General features: G+C 44.3%; 1 protein-coding gene across 3 annotated transcripts in view; it reads right to left on the bottom strand.

The window, feature by feature from the left end:
* LOC146357912 (inner centromere protein-like) overlaps positions 1–16760 on the bottom strand; it is a 30383-nt gene that overhangs the window by 12435 nt on the left and 1188 nt on the right. For 2 of the 3 annotated variants that reach the window (XM_084858520.1, XM_084858511.1), the window contains exons 3-15: positions 16550–16663; positions 14705–15429; positions 13152–13200; positions 12442–12475; positions 9348–9456; positions 8756–8846; positions 7580–7712; positions 7375–7494; positions 6083–6192; positions 5749–5869; positions 4257–4355; positions 1075–1172; positions 695–776 (exon numbers count right to left, since the gene is read on the bottom strand). In XM_084858520.1, the coding sequence (XP_084714646.1) occupies positions 695–776; positions 1075–1172; positions 4257–4355; positions 5749–5869; positions 6083–6192; positions 7375–7494; positions 7580–7712; positions 8756–8846; positions 9348–9456; positions 12442–12475; positions 13152–13200; positions 14705–15429; positions 16550–16663 (1885 nt within the window). Of the gene's footprint in view, positions 1–694; positions 777–1074; positions 1173–4256; positions 4356–5748; positions 5870–6082; positions 6193–6460; positions 6473–7374; positions 7495–7579; positions 7713–8755; positions 8847–9347; positions 9457–12441; positions 12476–13151; positions 13201–14704; positions 15430–16549; positions 16664–16760 lie in introns of all 3 variants that reach the window. The other variant, XM_084858503.1, reaches the window with a different exon arrangement.

Raw genomic sequence — 16760 nt, 5'->3', positions numbered from 1 at the left:
AGTGCTGGTCATGACCTATAAAGCCCGATCCGGCTCGGGTCCAGGTTATCTGAAAGCCTGTATTCTCCGCTATGAGCCTGCTCGTGCCCTCAGATCTTCAGGGGAAGCCCTTCTCGCGGTCCCACCACCATCACAGGCTCGCCTGGGGGAACACAGGAGAAGGCCTTCTCAGTGGCTGCCCCAAGGCCCTGGAATTCCCTTCCCAGGGAGGTGAGAGTGGCACCCTCCTTGGTATGTTTCCACAGGCAGGCTAAAACATTTTTGTTCTGGCAGGCCTTTGGGGATAGATTGTCTGGACCTGTGAGAATATGATGGATGGGTACTATTGTTTATATTGTTGTCTTTTTAAATTCTGATATTTTATACAATTTTAATATTATTGATTTAATTATATTTAACTTTTGTATATTTTCTATTTATATGCTTTAACTGTACAAGTTTTTAATGTTGTAAAGCTGCCTTGGGTCCCAGTATTGGGAAAAAGGCAGGATAATAATGATGATGAGGTTGGACCTGAGCCGACAGTTCCTGGTGGCAGCATTACTGGGAGAGGGGGAGGTGTTGCCTATTGTGGGAAAGACCTTAGGGAAGAAGAATTCTCACTGGGAATAAGCAAGAATGCTACAGTTACATATTTGCCAGCAAGTATGTTCATCCCCACTTCAATTCTCAGCTTTCCAACTCCTTATCACACCTTCAGATTTTCCTCCTCTTCTGTAACAGCTGCCAGCTCCAGAGTTTTCACCAGTCTCTCTCTATCTTGATGTCCATGGTGCCTAAAAAGAGAAAGAACATACAGAGCACAATTCAGTGCATGTTTACTAGGAAGTTCCACTCTGTTCAATGCAGTTCACTTGCTAGTAAGTGTGCTTAGGATTACAGCTTTCCCCAATATCGACATAATATAATGCAGAAATGAGCCATGATTTTAGAGGTGGTCATTTGACTCACAATTTTCAGTTTTGGAAGCTAGCCATTTGCATCTCCCACAATTCCATGGCCTCTGCCCTGCTTATTAGGACATTTAGGCATCGGTCTCACCCATCCTTGTAACTGAGGAAGCAAAGTCCTTACCCTTTCCCCTGGTGTTCACTGTTGTGCTCTAACATTTTCTTAATTTCCCCAACTGTCCTCCACCTTTCTGGCTGCTCTTGAAGTTTTGGCTCTTCTTCCTGAAACAAAAAGGGAGACTCAAGGCCCTCCATAAAAAAATGAAGGAAATGTGGGAAAATGCGAAGGGTCTGCAGTGCTGTGACAAGCCTGGCATGTTATACTTAGCAGCTCCTTATGTACATGGTCAGGTTTCCCAGATGCATCTATTATGACCACATGAGTTTATTGCCCCATGTTTAATTCAAAGAGATCAAAGCAAGCAAGAAGTTGATCACTAATACCAACTGTATGCAGATTTTACAATGTTTTTAAGGAGGGTAATTATATAAACAAGAGCTTTTGTTGTAGTGACAAAGTTTTTTTAAAGAAGCAAGTATAATGTTTTAGAAACATATAGGGCAGGTGTTCAGACAATATTTTTCATATCTCACTGTTGTAGGCAGTAAAATCAGGAGTGGGGCTTTGTGCTTCCTCCAGCACTCCTCAAGGTGCACAGAAGGTAATGCCTGAACTGGGAGATTCCACATTTACTACCTCTGAGAACATGTAGAAATGGCAATACTTCTCGGCCACATGCATACTAGAAAATTACATGCAAAGGCATTTTGGAGGATTAAAAAAAGCTACCTGCTTCACACATAACAGCCAACCACGGGTTAACCCACGGATGGTCAGGGCCGCATGGGAGTGAGCAAGCCGCCTCCTGACCACTTGCCACTCCCTCTTCCTATCAGTTTACAAGACCACCCCAAGTTTTAACTCAACAACTCATAGTTTAAAACTCTGGGTTGTTTCCCCCTCAACAACCCTACTTCCAACCCTACTATTCTATGAACCCAGACTTCTAGGTTTGTCCTTCACAGAGCACAACCAAAGAACGGGGTGCTTCTGGATTGTTTTGTAAACTGGATACAAAGTGAAAGTGGTGAGCAAGAGGGGGGCAGCTTGCTCACTCCCATGCGGCCCCAACAACCCACTGGTTGTCATTACATGCAAACTAGGGGCCCATCCACATGGAGACGCTTTCTGAGATGATTCCATTTAAAACGGGATTGTCATCATTTCCGATTTGCTCCTCCCATGGCACAGATTGTCAGCTCATGTGGCGTATGCCTTGGGAAAAAACAGCCGTCGCCAGGCAAACATCAGGAGAGATTGCATTATTTCTTTCTTTCCTTCCTTCTCCTTCCCTCCCTCTGGCCTGCCAAGTTTGACCCAGCCCGTTCCAAGCCATGAAGCACCACAACTTAGAAATGGCACCCATCCACAATCAACAGAAGGTGCGGCTCCTGGTTGCTGCTACTGACCTCCGCTGCCCAGCCTAGGGCTTGCTGAGAGATCAGCCCCCCACCGGAAAGTGACCACCAGCCCTGGCATCATCCAGCCAAAACTCTCAGGGTGGCATGTCTGTGTGCATGGGGGAGAAGTAGAAGACGGCAGAAAAAGGCAAAGAGATCTTCCCTTTCCCCACTCCTCAACTACCACCCCACCGATCGCAAAATAGCCGAGATCAGCACAGAGAAGCCATATTAATACTCAGGACAGCATCTCCGTTGTTCCCTCCTGCCCCACTCTTGGCACCCAAACTCCATAGCAAGGCAACAACAGGACAAATTGGGAAGGCAGGGGGAGGGGAAGCAGCACTGCAAGAATAGCTTCTTTCCATCTGGGGACATTTTTTTTCTTCTTTTGTAAATATTAAGCCTTTGCAGGTGCGATGATGCATGGGTATTTTTTTTAAAAAAAGGCATCCCAAAAGCAACATGCTGGCTGGGTTCACGCAACACACTAACCCGCACTCAGTGGTTGAGTGTGGGTTGTTGTTGAACCGTGGGTTATCATGTTGTCTGAACGCAGCACATTTTCTGCAGGATGGCTTGTTAATCATGTCATGTGGCTTGTTAAACACCCTGAACAACACAACAACAAACCATGGGTTCTCAAGGTAGCTTGTCTGAGAAAATTAGCCACACTGCATGGTTAACAAGCCACCCTGCGGAAAACATCCTGGGTTCAGACAGCACGCTAACCCACAGTTCAACAAACAACCCACACTCAACCACTGAGTGTGGGTTAGCATGTTGTATGAACCCAGTTGCTTTCTCAGGAGTAAGAAGAAGCGAAGAGGGAAGAAGCACCGGTGAGAGCGATAGGCTTTAGGAGTAACATGTGCAAATATCCAGAGGAAAGAATTACTGTTCATTTTAGAACAAGAGACTGAACAGCTTTAAACAGCTCCTGAAGAACGAGACATTCCGAAACACGTAGAGCACAATAAATTTAGCTTTTTCGAGCACCAGAGCCTGCCTCCCCCTTCTTCGTCATTTTCTCAGGACTAAGCCTCATTGAAGAGAATGTGATTTACTTCTGAGCAGTTATTCACGCCAGCTAGTTGTTGTTTGAAGCAAAGAAATAAAGACAAAGGAGAGAACGTGTCTCATTTATTAAGCTTATTCGAAGGTGCGATGATGTGCAGGAAGGCATTCTCTCACACACACACACACACACACACACACCCACCCTGATGGCTAGCGGAGGGTAAAACCAACAGGAAGGGTTAATTCCTTCCATTCCTATTAGGTCCACTCTTAGCTGATGCAACTTCCAGTTTCTCCTCACAGTGCTGAAGCCACTCCTACTCCTCCTGCAGCAGCACCGCAAGTTTACAACACACTGAATCCCAAAATGCAGGCAAGTTGAAGTAAGCAGAAAATCCATCACAAAGGGACTTTGCAAAAATGCGGATTTTACAGCAAGAAAACCCGTGGTTGATTGGAATGGGGGTTGCGTCATGCTTGTGTGTGAGGCACAGTAGCACCACGTTGAATTCCCTGTGCAGATGGCCCCGGGTAACTCTCATCATGAGTGCTCATATATTATGCCACCCCCTTTGAAAACTCTTTATGGTATAGCCTTGTTAATGGGAAAAAACAAGCCAGCAGCAATTCAAATGTAGCTCCTATTTTCAAGGAGATCAAAACCTGTAGGTTTTGATACATTAGCAAATGTGGTTTCAGAATGATAATCAAAAATTGCTTAGGAGATTGATTATTCCCCTCCATAGCCTAGAGAACCCTCCCCCCACCCCATAATTCCATTTTATGGTGTACATCCTTTAACCTGAAATTAAATATAGTGCTTACCATGTACAGCAGTTTCTGTTTTCGGGCTTCTGTTTCCCCCATTTTCTTAATAGACATTTTTTTCTTGGTCTTTTCCTCTGCCATTTTCTCTTCTCGTACCTGTCCAAAAGACCTTTTAGAATTCTACTTGTCCTATTCCAGGCCTCAATCCGGGAGGCCTTACTGCAAAGCAGTTGATAAGGTTAGAGACTTGGGGTGGATAAGGAGAAGAAAAATTGGAATCTATACATTTTATAAATTGCAGATTTAACCCTGACCACTTTGCACCTGACAATGCTCTTTGAGAGCACTTGCGTTAATTCCTCCAGTGAAACGAGTTGTTCTCCCTTCATGACTTTGCAGTACAAACTTCAGCACAACTCTTTGCCAAGCTCAACTATTTCCCCCCTATTTCAATATCAAGAGGATATTCAGGAATTTGGAATCTCATGTCCCGAGGCTCTCCAAAAAACAAAGACACCTCTGGTGAGGAATGAATCACTGTAGGTGAGCTAGACAAAACTAAGTGCTGAACATCTGGCAGAGTTCAATAGCTCAGGTTTAGGCAGGAGTGGGGAGTGTGAGGCCCTCCAGATGTTGGTGGACTGCAGCTCCCATCAGCCCTAGCCAGCATAGCCAAAGGTGAGGGATGATGGGAGTTGCAGTCCACCAACATCCAGCAGGCCACATGTTCCCCATCCCTGGGATAGGGTAAGGGTGGGGCAACCTGTATTCATGGCCTGAATTCAGCACCTGTAAAGATAACATCTCTCCCGCACCCCATCTCATCTGTTGATGCCCTCTCAGAAAGCACAAATGGGGGTGGGAGAGAGGACAAACGCTCCCGTCATGGCACATTACTACCTTTTCCTTTCCTCCAGAGAAAAGGAATCCTCCTTTCATCAGCACATTTACGTCTCTCTCTCTCCTTCTTGCCCACCTCTTCCATTTCAGTTAAAACCAAAAGAGGGGCAGGGAGAAGAGAAAGTGATGCTCATCAGAAAGCCACAGGATGGCAGTAGGAGGAGGAGGAAACATGCTCCCAAAGCACTTTGCTGGACACAGTAGCTGCTAGTGGATTAGAGGAATACATTAACAGGTTACATATATACAAAGGCTTGGTTCAAGAGATTTCTACACATGGAAAAGCACTTCTGCTTGCACAAAGGTATTTCCACCAAACTCTTCTGATTTCCCCTGCAGCCCCCTGTGCCACATCTCCCACAGCCTGTCCTGAGGGTCGAAGGCCCGTCTGGAGTGGCTTTCGGTGGGTGCAGGGAGCTGTAATGGGGGGTGAGCCAGGAAATCTCAGTTGTGAGCATGCAGTTCCACTCTATCTTCTCTGGATCAAACCCCATGGTTTGATGGGAGTTGTAAGATTTGTAGTTTACGTAAGAAAAGGAAAAGCCACCTATCAGAATGCATGACACTCCATACCAATAGGAATCTGTGTTCTGGCCATTATCATGAAAAAATTATGTTACTAAGCAAGGAAAGTGGGACCATTTCCTACCTTCTCACTCCTTTCCTCAAGCTGGGAGAACTTCTGTCCTATTTTCTTCTTCTTTTCTTCCTCCATCTGCTCCACCCGTTCACGAGCTTGCAGTGCCTTCCTTAGCCGCTCTTCACGCTTTCTGTGGGATATACAGATGCCACTTAGCTGATATAGAATGGAACATACTTTCAGTGCTAGCAAGAGTTTACACTGATAGAATCCTGCCATATTTGTAAACACTTATCTGTTCTTTTAGTGTGAATAGTAGCTGTGTCAGTCTACAATATTATAGCTAAGCTAAATCCTTCACACAGTAATCCCAATCTGGATGCGGCCACAAACAGCTACTTGCAGTTTTATCTCTTCTAGTCGTCGTCTCTTTTCTTCCTCCACTTTCTGCTTCCTCTGCTGTTCCGCTTCTTGTTTTTTCCTCAGACTCTCCAGACGCTGTCGCTCCTTTTCCTAAGACGTATAGAAAGTTCAGATTGTTCTCTAAATTGCCACTATCATTTACTGCCCCAATAGCTACAGCAACATATTTTCACCAACCTCATTACCAAGAGTTAAAGGCAAACTAGGTGTTGTGGCAGCACACAGAGGAAACACCAGCCCCTCTAGAACAGACCCACACACAGTTACAGTGAAAAGCATATCTAGGGCAGTTAAGTGCTTTTAAACAATTCACTATACAAGTTCCACAGCCAACAAAATAAGAAAAACAGTTACTTACAACGAATTCCCCCTTTGTAGGACAAACATGAAAAAGAAAGACAAATTACTCAGTTTCCAGGAATCTCAAGGCTTATTGACTAACTTGTCTAGAATGATGTATAGCAGTTTTCTTCCTCTGAGAAGTAAGGGATATTGGGAATGTGCAACATGGCACCAGTGCCCAGGCAAATAGCTGCTTTCCCCTACAAGTACTAATGTAAAGCAGAGCAAGTTAAAAGAATCCCTAATGGCTGCCTTAGTGCTTTTCAAGATCCCAGGTCCCATGGCAGGCACCGACTTAAATGTTAAACCTGTCGGGTTTTCCTTCATCCTCCACTTTAAGTTTACGAGCCTTCCGCTGTGTTTTAGATAAGAGGAGAGTTTAGGCAAGATGAAGAGCTTTCTTGCTGGCACACTCTAGCCTTTATCTTCCAACTTGGTTTCCCCCCAGAAGTAAGGCAGACAGAGCAGGCCTCGCATACAAGAGGAGGAACCTTCGCTTGCTGGTCTGTTCTGGATGCTCCCCCTCCACTCCCACCTTACCATTTTGTGAAGCTGTACAAAATTACAGTGCTAATCTGGATCTGAGATTGATTGATTCAAGGTTCTATAATCCATTATAGAACATTATGTAGGCCATTAGCCCACCAAGCCCAGTGTGGTCTACTCTAGCTGGCAGCAACTCTGCAAGGTCCCAAGCATAGGGCTTACAGCCTTTTAACTAGAGATGCCAGGGATTGAACCTAGAACCCACAGCACACAGGTGCCAGGGACTGAACCTAGAACCCAAGCATGCAAAGTACGCACTCTACCACTGTGTTAAGGCTTCTCTGCTCATTGTGCAGCAGACTGGAGTCTTTTAACTAGAACAGCAAACATGGCATGTTTATTTTTATTATTCCTAAATGCATGTGGGGGGGGAACCCTTCTTACCTTGGACGCAGGTTTAGTGGGAGTGTTACGTCTGACACTATTGTGCCCCGGAGACCCAGGGGATTTGAGTAACTGATTCTTCTGCATGGACTGAAAGAAGTTTTTGAAAGGTCGTATGATCTGTCAGAAGAGGATAGATGTTCTTAGTGCCTGGACAGTGATGGGACATGAAGAGTGCATTACCCGGCCCTTGGCATTTACTTACCCTGGATGGGCCAGAAGAGGACGGCAACACCTTTTTTGCAGGAGAGGACGTGGTTTTGTGATGAGAAGAAGGGTTTTCGTCTTGTGTGTGCTCAACAGCAGGCAGCTCGAGTGCTTGCTTATAACTTCGTTTCCTAAAAACAAGCAAGACGCATATACATAGTAAAGCCAATTAAGCAAGTTATCTTTGCTGGCAGAGACCTTAAGGCTTCCAGCTACTCAGCATAAACAAAAGGTTTGGGGCCTCTTATCCTCTAGAACAGCAGTTCTCAAACTCTCTACCGCAGGGCCTACTTGAGAGAAAATGACTGAGGCCCACCAGTCACAAAATGTTGACTGGTGGAGGCAGAGTTTGGCATAATCAGCTGGCAATTGCTGATATCATTTTATACCGATATCTAATCCCTCTTAAAAATTACTATTTTTGTCACAGCTATTTCCTTGTAGCAAGGAGTTCCGTAATTCAGCTTTCCTCAAATTAAGTACAGACGTTGGCTCAGGAGGGATCACTACTCAGGCTCCCCATTTCAGGAAGAATTTGCTGATCCAGAGGCTTGGTCTGGGATTCCAACATGATGCCCAAGTTGAACCACTCTTGGTGCCTGCCAGGCTTCCTCCCTCTCCTGATTTTAATTTTATTTCTTAAGATCATGGGAGTTATAGGCCAAAACATCTGGAGGGCCACAAAGTTCCCATCCCTATATGACAGGGATAGGCAACTTGTGGCCTTCCACATGTCCATTTTGCGCTCTTTCTCCTAAATATGTGAGCCTCTTCTCTTTCTGAATGATAAGGCTGAGGTCTGCATATTATTTCTACCTGTAAGATATTCTGCCCATGCAATCAGAACAATTGTGGCTCTCCACCCTCCATGCTCCGTTTGCATGCGCTCTCAGGCTATTATATATGTGATGCTTTCACCCAGGAAGATGTCTACTAGCCTTGTAAGGCAGCCTATTTGCCCTATGGTGAACATCCTGTAACAGCTTGTCTACCAGAATAAAGATAAGCTTTCATAAAATGTCCTTGTGCAACAGGACCCTAAACACAAGAGACTGTGATGTCTTCCAAGATAACTCTTTTTAGCTGAAGCAGCTTTAGGTAACTGCATTGATCAAAGCTAAAAAGGGGGAAAAGCCACAACAGATTCTCCTGTCCCAAGAAAAAGAAACCATACCGACTATTCTTTAGTTGTTCATGGGGACTGCTGTTCTGGGCTGAAACTTCAGAACCACTGATCTGGGAGTCAGATTTAGTTTCAAGTCTCTCTGCAGAGAAGGTAAAGTTAGTTCTATAAGAGGTATTTGCAGTAAAAGAGGTCTTGTGGCACCATAAAAACCAGGTGATAACAGCTAAGCTTAAGCAAAAAACATGCTATAGGCACAATCTGTACTCCAGGTAGTGCTAACGTATGCATAAAAAAACTATGCTAAAATTTCACAAGGTTTTTTCCACTGGAATGACAAGATGCTAGACATTCTAGCATGTCTAGTACCAGTATCTGATATAGTCTTCAGACTAATTCAATAAACTCTATTCATAGTACCAGCAGTTTAACTTATATGAGCTATTAGCAAAACACCAGACAATTCCCTTTATTCAAAATCGGGGGAAAAGACCCACATAAATACAATTTCTAAATAAAAATAAAAAGAGTTAAATTTCATAACAATGTCTGTGATTGATGACAACCCCCAAGGTTTTTTTTTTTTTTTAGTTTTATGAATGCCTTGCTGCATGTGCAGTTTTAATTCTATTAAGTTATTTACCTTTACTGCACAGCTCTCCTTGCTGCATCTCAAGCTGAACTGGACTTTGCACAGCGCAGCTAACAATCAGGCTAGGCTCATCCAGAGCAGAAGGCATTTTTTGTAGAGTCTATAGAAAAAATAATGTTTTAGCATAGCTTAAAGTGACAGTCCTTCCAAAAATTTGGGCCAGATGAATCTTAGAGGAATTATAAGAAAATAAATGCAAGAACAGCTATTTTTCATTTAGTGACATATTTACTTGAAATGGCTTTGCATGTAAGTGACTCACTTGTAAAATGTGATCCAACTGACATGAATACTAAAATGAACATTTATCGTTCATGAAGAGAAAGACAAGTGTCATAAATAGCCTCTAATTGTTCTATTTCCAAGGAAGTAGCAATATGGCACCCAGTGACAGAATCCAGACAAACCTATGGGAATATTTAAACGCCAGAAACAGGAATCTCAAGATCTTATGATACAAGCAGAAAATACAGCTAGACTGAACTACTACTACAGACAGTGGTGTTTTATTTATATGTGCGTGTGTGTGTGCGCGCGCACACGCATGCACGTGCGTGTGCATGAAGGGTTGCACATTCAAATGCTCCCCTGTGAAAAGGCTAGCATAACAGGACTAAGGATTCAGCCTAGTCATATAAACTGGCCCTTAAAACGAGGCATGGCTTGCTTAAAAAAAAAGACATGCTTTGCTTTACACCAGCATGTAATAATCCCTAGACGACCCTGAAAAGCGCTGCTGGGTGGCATGCGGAGGATTCAATAGAGGCAGTGAGATGTTGTTTCTTTGCCACCCCCACTGCCCCGAATATACCCGACCATAGCCACGCACCAGTGTTTGACTGCACCCACTAGGAGTTCTTCTCCATCTGCATATCTCCCATTTTGCATCATCGCTCTCAGCTCTGGAGTATACCAAGGAGCAGTATGAGCTCCACCCTGGAGAGGGTGCTCAGGAGCAGTCATGTCAACCATCCAGGTCATTTCTGCCTTCCACAGATCAACCACGGTTTCAACAAGAGAGGCAGCCATATCAGCTGGAAAACTCCCCACGGCCCTCTAGAAACCACCCGAATCCATTCGCCTCCAAGGATGGACCGTCTTAATAGGGCCCCTGCCTTGAGCAGAGGGGAAAAGCTGCTGTAAGTCTAAACCACAGCAAGTGATGATCTGACCATGACAAAGGGACTGATTCAGTCCCTCCACCATTCAAATCCCCATTTCCCTGTCCAGTTGAGAAAAAAAAAAAAAGTATAGAGTGTGCCCCACTACATGTGTCGGGCCAATGACATGTTGGGACAGTCCCACAGTTGTCATGGAGACCGTGAAGTCCTGAGCCACCCTGGACAAGGTGCCCTCAGTATGGATGTTGACATCCCCCAGAACCAATAGTCTGGGGGACCTCAAAAAAACCTAAAGTTCAGCTCAGACAGGCAGACTGCTGAGCAGCAGGGTGGCTGGTATACCAACAGATTCCCCAATCTGTCCCACTGGCCCAAGACAAGGTGCAAATACTCCAAACCAGTAGTCAGATGGACAGGGAGCCTGCAGAGGGAGATGGAATTCCTATAGATCATAGCAACCTCCCTTCCCCAGCCCTCAAGTCTGACCTGATGCTGAACCAAGTACTGCGGTGGACACTTCTGGGAAAGACTAACTCCTCCCTGCTCGCCCACCCAGGTCTCAGTTATACATGCCATTTTGAGTGCCTCACCCACTGTTAAGTCATGAATGAGGGAGGTCTTATTTTGAACTGATCTGACATTTAAGAGCAGCATCCAGAGACCTGCGGGCAGGCTGATAGGGCAACCACCAAACCTGCGGGTGGGGGGAGGGCCAGAACACGGCACAGCCATTAACTGTCTGGACTATGTTCCCTTAACCTGGCTAGCCCTACTCCCAACACCATATCTCTCTCTACCAGTAACCACATTAATTGGAGGCCCCTCAGCCTGCCCCCCACTTGGCCCTATATCCTATCTCTTGGGCACATGACCAGTTTAAGAAGAAACCAACCCCCCCCACAAAATCCACAAAAGGCAATTGACCCAACATTAGAGGGGTGGCCCTTGCCCTTCTGCCCCCCACCCGAAGTGGCTCCCTCCAAAGGGACAACCTCCTTTGCCATCACTGCTTTGTGCTAAAATAGGCACCGCTAGTTCTTTTGCACAATGGCTGATAGTTCACCTGGACACAATTCTAAAGCCCCTATAATGAGGTACTTTTACAAGACTAATCCGAAACAAAAGATGCACACAGGCAGAAAAGGAGAGGTGTCAGACAGAAACACCTCCCCAAGATCACACCAAAATCGTGTTAAGAATCAGAGTTGAACCTAGATCCTCCAGACCTTGTGTCCTGTGCCTTCTCTATCCAGAAGACCCTATGAAATTTGGTGCACCCAACCCCACTGATTTCCTGGGCTTGGGCACACCTAAGTAGGGATATACAGATTGTGTAAAATCTGCTCCATCTGTGGTTCGCAGATTGTCAGGCACTTTTTGTTCCGTCATCCATCCACACACGAATTTGAGGTTTTTTTGTTATGCGGAAAAATACGCAAATAATTCCATAAGAGGATTCACAACAATTTACCTTAGTACGTAACATTTAGCATATTGTTCCCCATTCCATTCAACTTTTCCCTGTGTAAATTTACCAATCTTAGCAGAAACTTTTTCCCGCATATATTTACCAGTCTCAGAATATTTTCTTATGAATAAACTTGTGTAAATTTCAGAAAAGTAAAAAAAAATCCAAAAGTCCATGGACTCCTTGCAGCCTGAGGTCAGTCCATAGCAGATTCCACAGGTCGGATTCTTAGAAATCCAGGTCATTTTAGCCCACTTTGAATTTCTCCAGCATCCCTACACCTAAGGCTGCATAGGTTCAGCTGCATGCTTTCCAATATTTGATCTAAAGCATCTATCACCAGCAATTTTTGCATGGCAGTTAACTGGAACAGTAAATCCAAGTGATACATTCTTAAAAGTGTTTTAGGAATAGTGATCAGAATTCAAGCAGCTGCAAGGAAGGCAGCAGGCTATTCACCAAGCATAACCCAGTAGGAACCTCACCAAAAGCTTACCTCACCAGGTTCAGCATTCTGGGTCAACAAAGGCCTAAAGAGAGACATTTTGACAAAGTGTTACCCAACCCAACCAAGACCAAAGCAACAGCTTTATGGTCTGATTAAAGGCTTTAGGCACTTCAAAAAAGCAACTTATAGGCTAGCCAAACAAAGTTGAGGCAATAATATAGCTAAGTTTATAAAACTGCATGTTACGTCCTCACAACCCACTTGTTTATGCCCCATAGGCCATGACTGCATGAGTTTAAATCAGGGTTTTTGAACCTCTTTCAGGCCAAGGGCATAACTCCATTTTGGTGGTGGCTTGCAGATCACTGCTTCAAATGATGTTCTGAATGACCTCCTCCCCAGCTCTGAACTAACTTGGAAAAACTTCACATCTTCCATCAGAGGATACCTATATATGTTAGGGTTCTGAACTGAATTTTTAAAACAATTTTGTGCAATGGTGATTGTGTTAGGTACTTTGAGCATATAAATGAAAGGATGGGATACAAGTTAAATAAAATATTAAATAGATTTGCTTAGGTCACAAGCTACAGATTCAGAACTTGGCTGATAATACAACCCGATGCATGTTGACACAAGAGTAAATCCAACTATGTTTAGTGGGGCTTACCCCCTAGTAAGTGTACACGTGACTGCAATCTGAAAGAAGAATCCTTCAAAGGTTTTGGATTTCTCTATGTTTTCTAGAGCTTGCTCACCCATGTTTGCTGGTTTCATCACCCATAAATACTTCAGTGGAACTATGGCCTGGAGAATGAGAAAGTTAAAGCAAAGCATAAGTTGAACAGATAAGGGTAGAATTACATATTATGAATGAGATGGGGCTGCTGGCAAAAATGGCCATGTAAAATTCTCACCTCTGTAACATGTAGCATAACGTACCTTCTGTGGTGACAGTAAGAGATTGTACATTTTCCTACCCCGTATTATTGGTTACCATAAATAGGGCAGGGAACACACCACATTAGCACTTCCTACTGCATGTTACAAGGTGGCAGTGGAGAACATGACATGAAACCTACCAAGACCAAGTAGCAATTTCTGGATAGTAAAACAACTCAGCACTGCAACTTCATACATAGTGAACCCCATGTGATTTCCAATTCAAGGATCTTTGCTTGGCTATTTATTACAGTTTAGCATTTTAAATTATAAACTTGTGTAAAGTGTAAACACCATCACAAAGGCTTGATTGTGCACCAATTTCCCCCCTGAACGTCTTTCCACATGCTTATTGATAATTTGGTCCTGATAATTTGGATTTCAATTTTATCAGCGGCTGTACCTTTTTGCACACGTGCATGTGTGCACACGAACACAATCTCTGCTCTATAATTCCCTTAGTTTATAGGACTGAGAGCTTGTCTACATGCTGCGAAATGTCAAGTCAGGTTTTAAAATGATTTATCCAGGCAGCTGATCTGCTGTGTATATAACATCTGGAAATCTGCAAAGACTGCATTTGTAGGATTGCAAGAATGTAATCAATTGCATTTGAAGGATTCAAGATGCACTGCTTTAAAGAGATGCAAACACTCTCTGCTATAACTTAACCTCCATACAAAACTATGTTGTCACAGAAAGCGCAAATTTGGTCATAATGACTATGCACAAAGCTGTATGAATATAAGAGCCGTGCTGGATCAGACCAAGGGTCCATCTAGTCCAGCATTCTGTTCAAACAGTGGCCAACCAGCTGTCCATGGGAAACCCACAAGCAGGACATGAATGCTACAGCGCCCTCCTGCCCATGTTCCCCAGGAACAAGTGCACATAGCAGCCAGTGATAGCCTCATCCTCCATGAATTTGTCCAAGCCCAAGTAAGTTCTTTTAAAGTCAAGGTCACTTATCCTGTACAAATTACATGGAAATGCCCAGTTCCATCTGATCTGGGCCAGCTATAACCCCATTTTCTACTTTTCTTCATAAAGCACTTTCATTGCACAAGGAGAAGACAAGAGTATACAACAGGTTTTATATGTACGTCAGACAACTAGGGAAATATGAGCAGGGAGTTTGCCACTGTAAGAAAGAACAGTGGTCTCTTCAGGGTAGTTTTTATTCTACAGAAAAAAAGAGTAACTGGACTGTGTGGATGAGGGATACTTATCAGCTCTTAAGTCATTGCAATTCTATGCAAACAACGTATCAGAGATGCCTATTTCTCTCCCACATGTAACGAACTAAGGTTCCATATTGACAATCTAGACAACCTGCCCCGGGGGACTGTACTGAATCGCCTTTACTCACAGCTTACTCGACTAGAGGCAGATGAGGAGTCCCGAGCCGCTTTCTTCTTGGCAATTGTCCTGCTGATGGATTTCCGAACAGCACTTTTCCTTTTGTTGGCTAGCGAGTACTTCTCCACAAGTGACATGCTCCTCTTCTTGTGGAGCCTATTTGGACAGCGGTGGCCTGATTGGGGATCTGCAGAGATTCCAGTGCCGTCCTTTAAGTCTTCAGAGAGCTCATCCTCTGGCACCAAATCATTAACTAGTTCTTGGGCTCGAATCTCTTCTCCTTGACATGTGGGCTTCCCATTTAAAGATGCTTTTGGAGTGGAGGTACTCCTTAATCTGGATACATCCCAATCTTTTTCTGTCCTTGTTGGAACAATGGTGTCTGACAACACCAGTGGAGAACTGTTTGCCACATCTGTAGTCTCCATAGCCCCAGGTCCATCACCTGAATGGCCACCTGTACACACAGTAAAAAGTTCTGGGACCGTATCCACCCCCTCATCCTTCTTTCCCTTTAATTTGATATTTTGACTAGAGTCAGTTTCAAGTGTTCTTCTCTCTCCTGGAGCTATATCAGTCTTGTCGCTCTGTATTTCTGAAGTTCCTTTAGCAGAGCTTGTCACCAGACCAGGTATAGATACTGCTATTCCCAAATCTAGGTTCTTCAGTCCCTCTTTGCTTGGGGAAAGCCTTTGAAAAGATGCTGTCTTTACAGTGCTTCGTCTTCTAGAGAGTCTAAAGAAAACAAACAAGGAATCAACACAGTAAAAAACAGAATAATCTCAATAAATCAGATCATTATGTTTCAAGCCACAAGGTGGCACCGGGGACTGCAAAAACACATTCCAGATAAAATATTTCTGCCACAGAACTGTTTCCTGAAGCTCATTTCCATTACAACTGAGCGTAGCCACACCAAATCTCTATATTTTCTCTAAATGTCACTCCACTGCATATTCACTGGCATTATCAGGTGCCCACCACAGAGTATGGCCACATTTACGCCCATCACCATGTGATCAGTCAAATCAATAGTCTCCTAAATGTACATGGGATGTAACATGGCTATGAAGAATAAGCATGCTAATTTAGGAGCAAGTCCCTTTGAACAAAGTGAGAATGATAATAAACATGCATAGGATTGGGCTGCTTGTGTTTAAATATGTACCCTAATCTCCTTTGACAAATTGAACGTAATGGGCAACATGGCAAAACCTGGAGGAGGACACTTTAACATGTTAACATTCAATACTGGGCCAACACCAGGTTAAGGGTGCTATCCTATGGGGATAGGCGGCCGTCTCCGAACTCAGAGGCAACCTCCTATCCATTGCAAAGCAGGAGAAGCACAGAGGGGATCGTTCCCTCCGTGCTTCTCCTGCCTTGCATTTTCGGCTAGACAGCCGATTTCAGCTGTCTAGCCACGGGATGGTGGAGCGGGGGAAGATGCTGCTGGATGACACATAGGATGTGTTGTACCAGCATTTCCGCCTTCCTTGCCCCAGAACACCCTGTTTCAGCCACTCCGCACCCCTCTTCCGAGCAGGGAGCGCGGGATTGTTCCATGCTGCCTGCAAGGCAGCACGGAAGGGGGGAAAGTTGGGTTCTCTGGGAACCGATCTTGGAGCGTGGGCTCTGAGGTTGGTACGTGGAAAACCACATATCCTATGGCCGTCTAGCTGCCATAGGATTGCTCCCTAGTACTCTTTTTATATAGGGATATGCACACAGTTGCTGGAAAGCTCTGAAAGTAAGTTACTACAGAGAAAAGTCTACAAATATGTATGACTCTGTGACATTTGATTGTAATACAACTGATCCAGAGTACAAAGCCTAAATATTAGGAAGCGTCTACCTCTTACGAGTTAGTTCCTTATTCTCATCCTTAAAAGACAAAGATCGCTTCTTCTTCCGATGCTTCTTCTGAGATGGCGTTTTGGGCATCAGCTCAGGCTCAGCACTGAAGTTGCTGCTCAAATAAACAAAATCCAATAATTGCAACTGAGAAAAACAACAAAACTTGCTCCCTGTTCCAGTCTCTAATCTTACCTGTATTCTGGGGCCAG

Source organism: Heloderma suspectum, chromosome 1 (genome assembly GCF_057233095.1).
Source record: "Heloderma suspectum isolate Gila_16-S chromosome 1, 16-S_ref, whole genome shotgun sequence".
Lineage (NCBI taxonomy): Eukaryota > Metazoa > Chordata > Lepidosauria > Squamata > Helodermatidae > Heloderma > Heloderma suspectum.
This window is presented reverse-complemented; position numbering and strand designations above follow the sequence as displayed.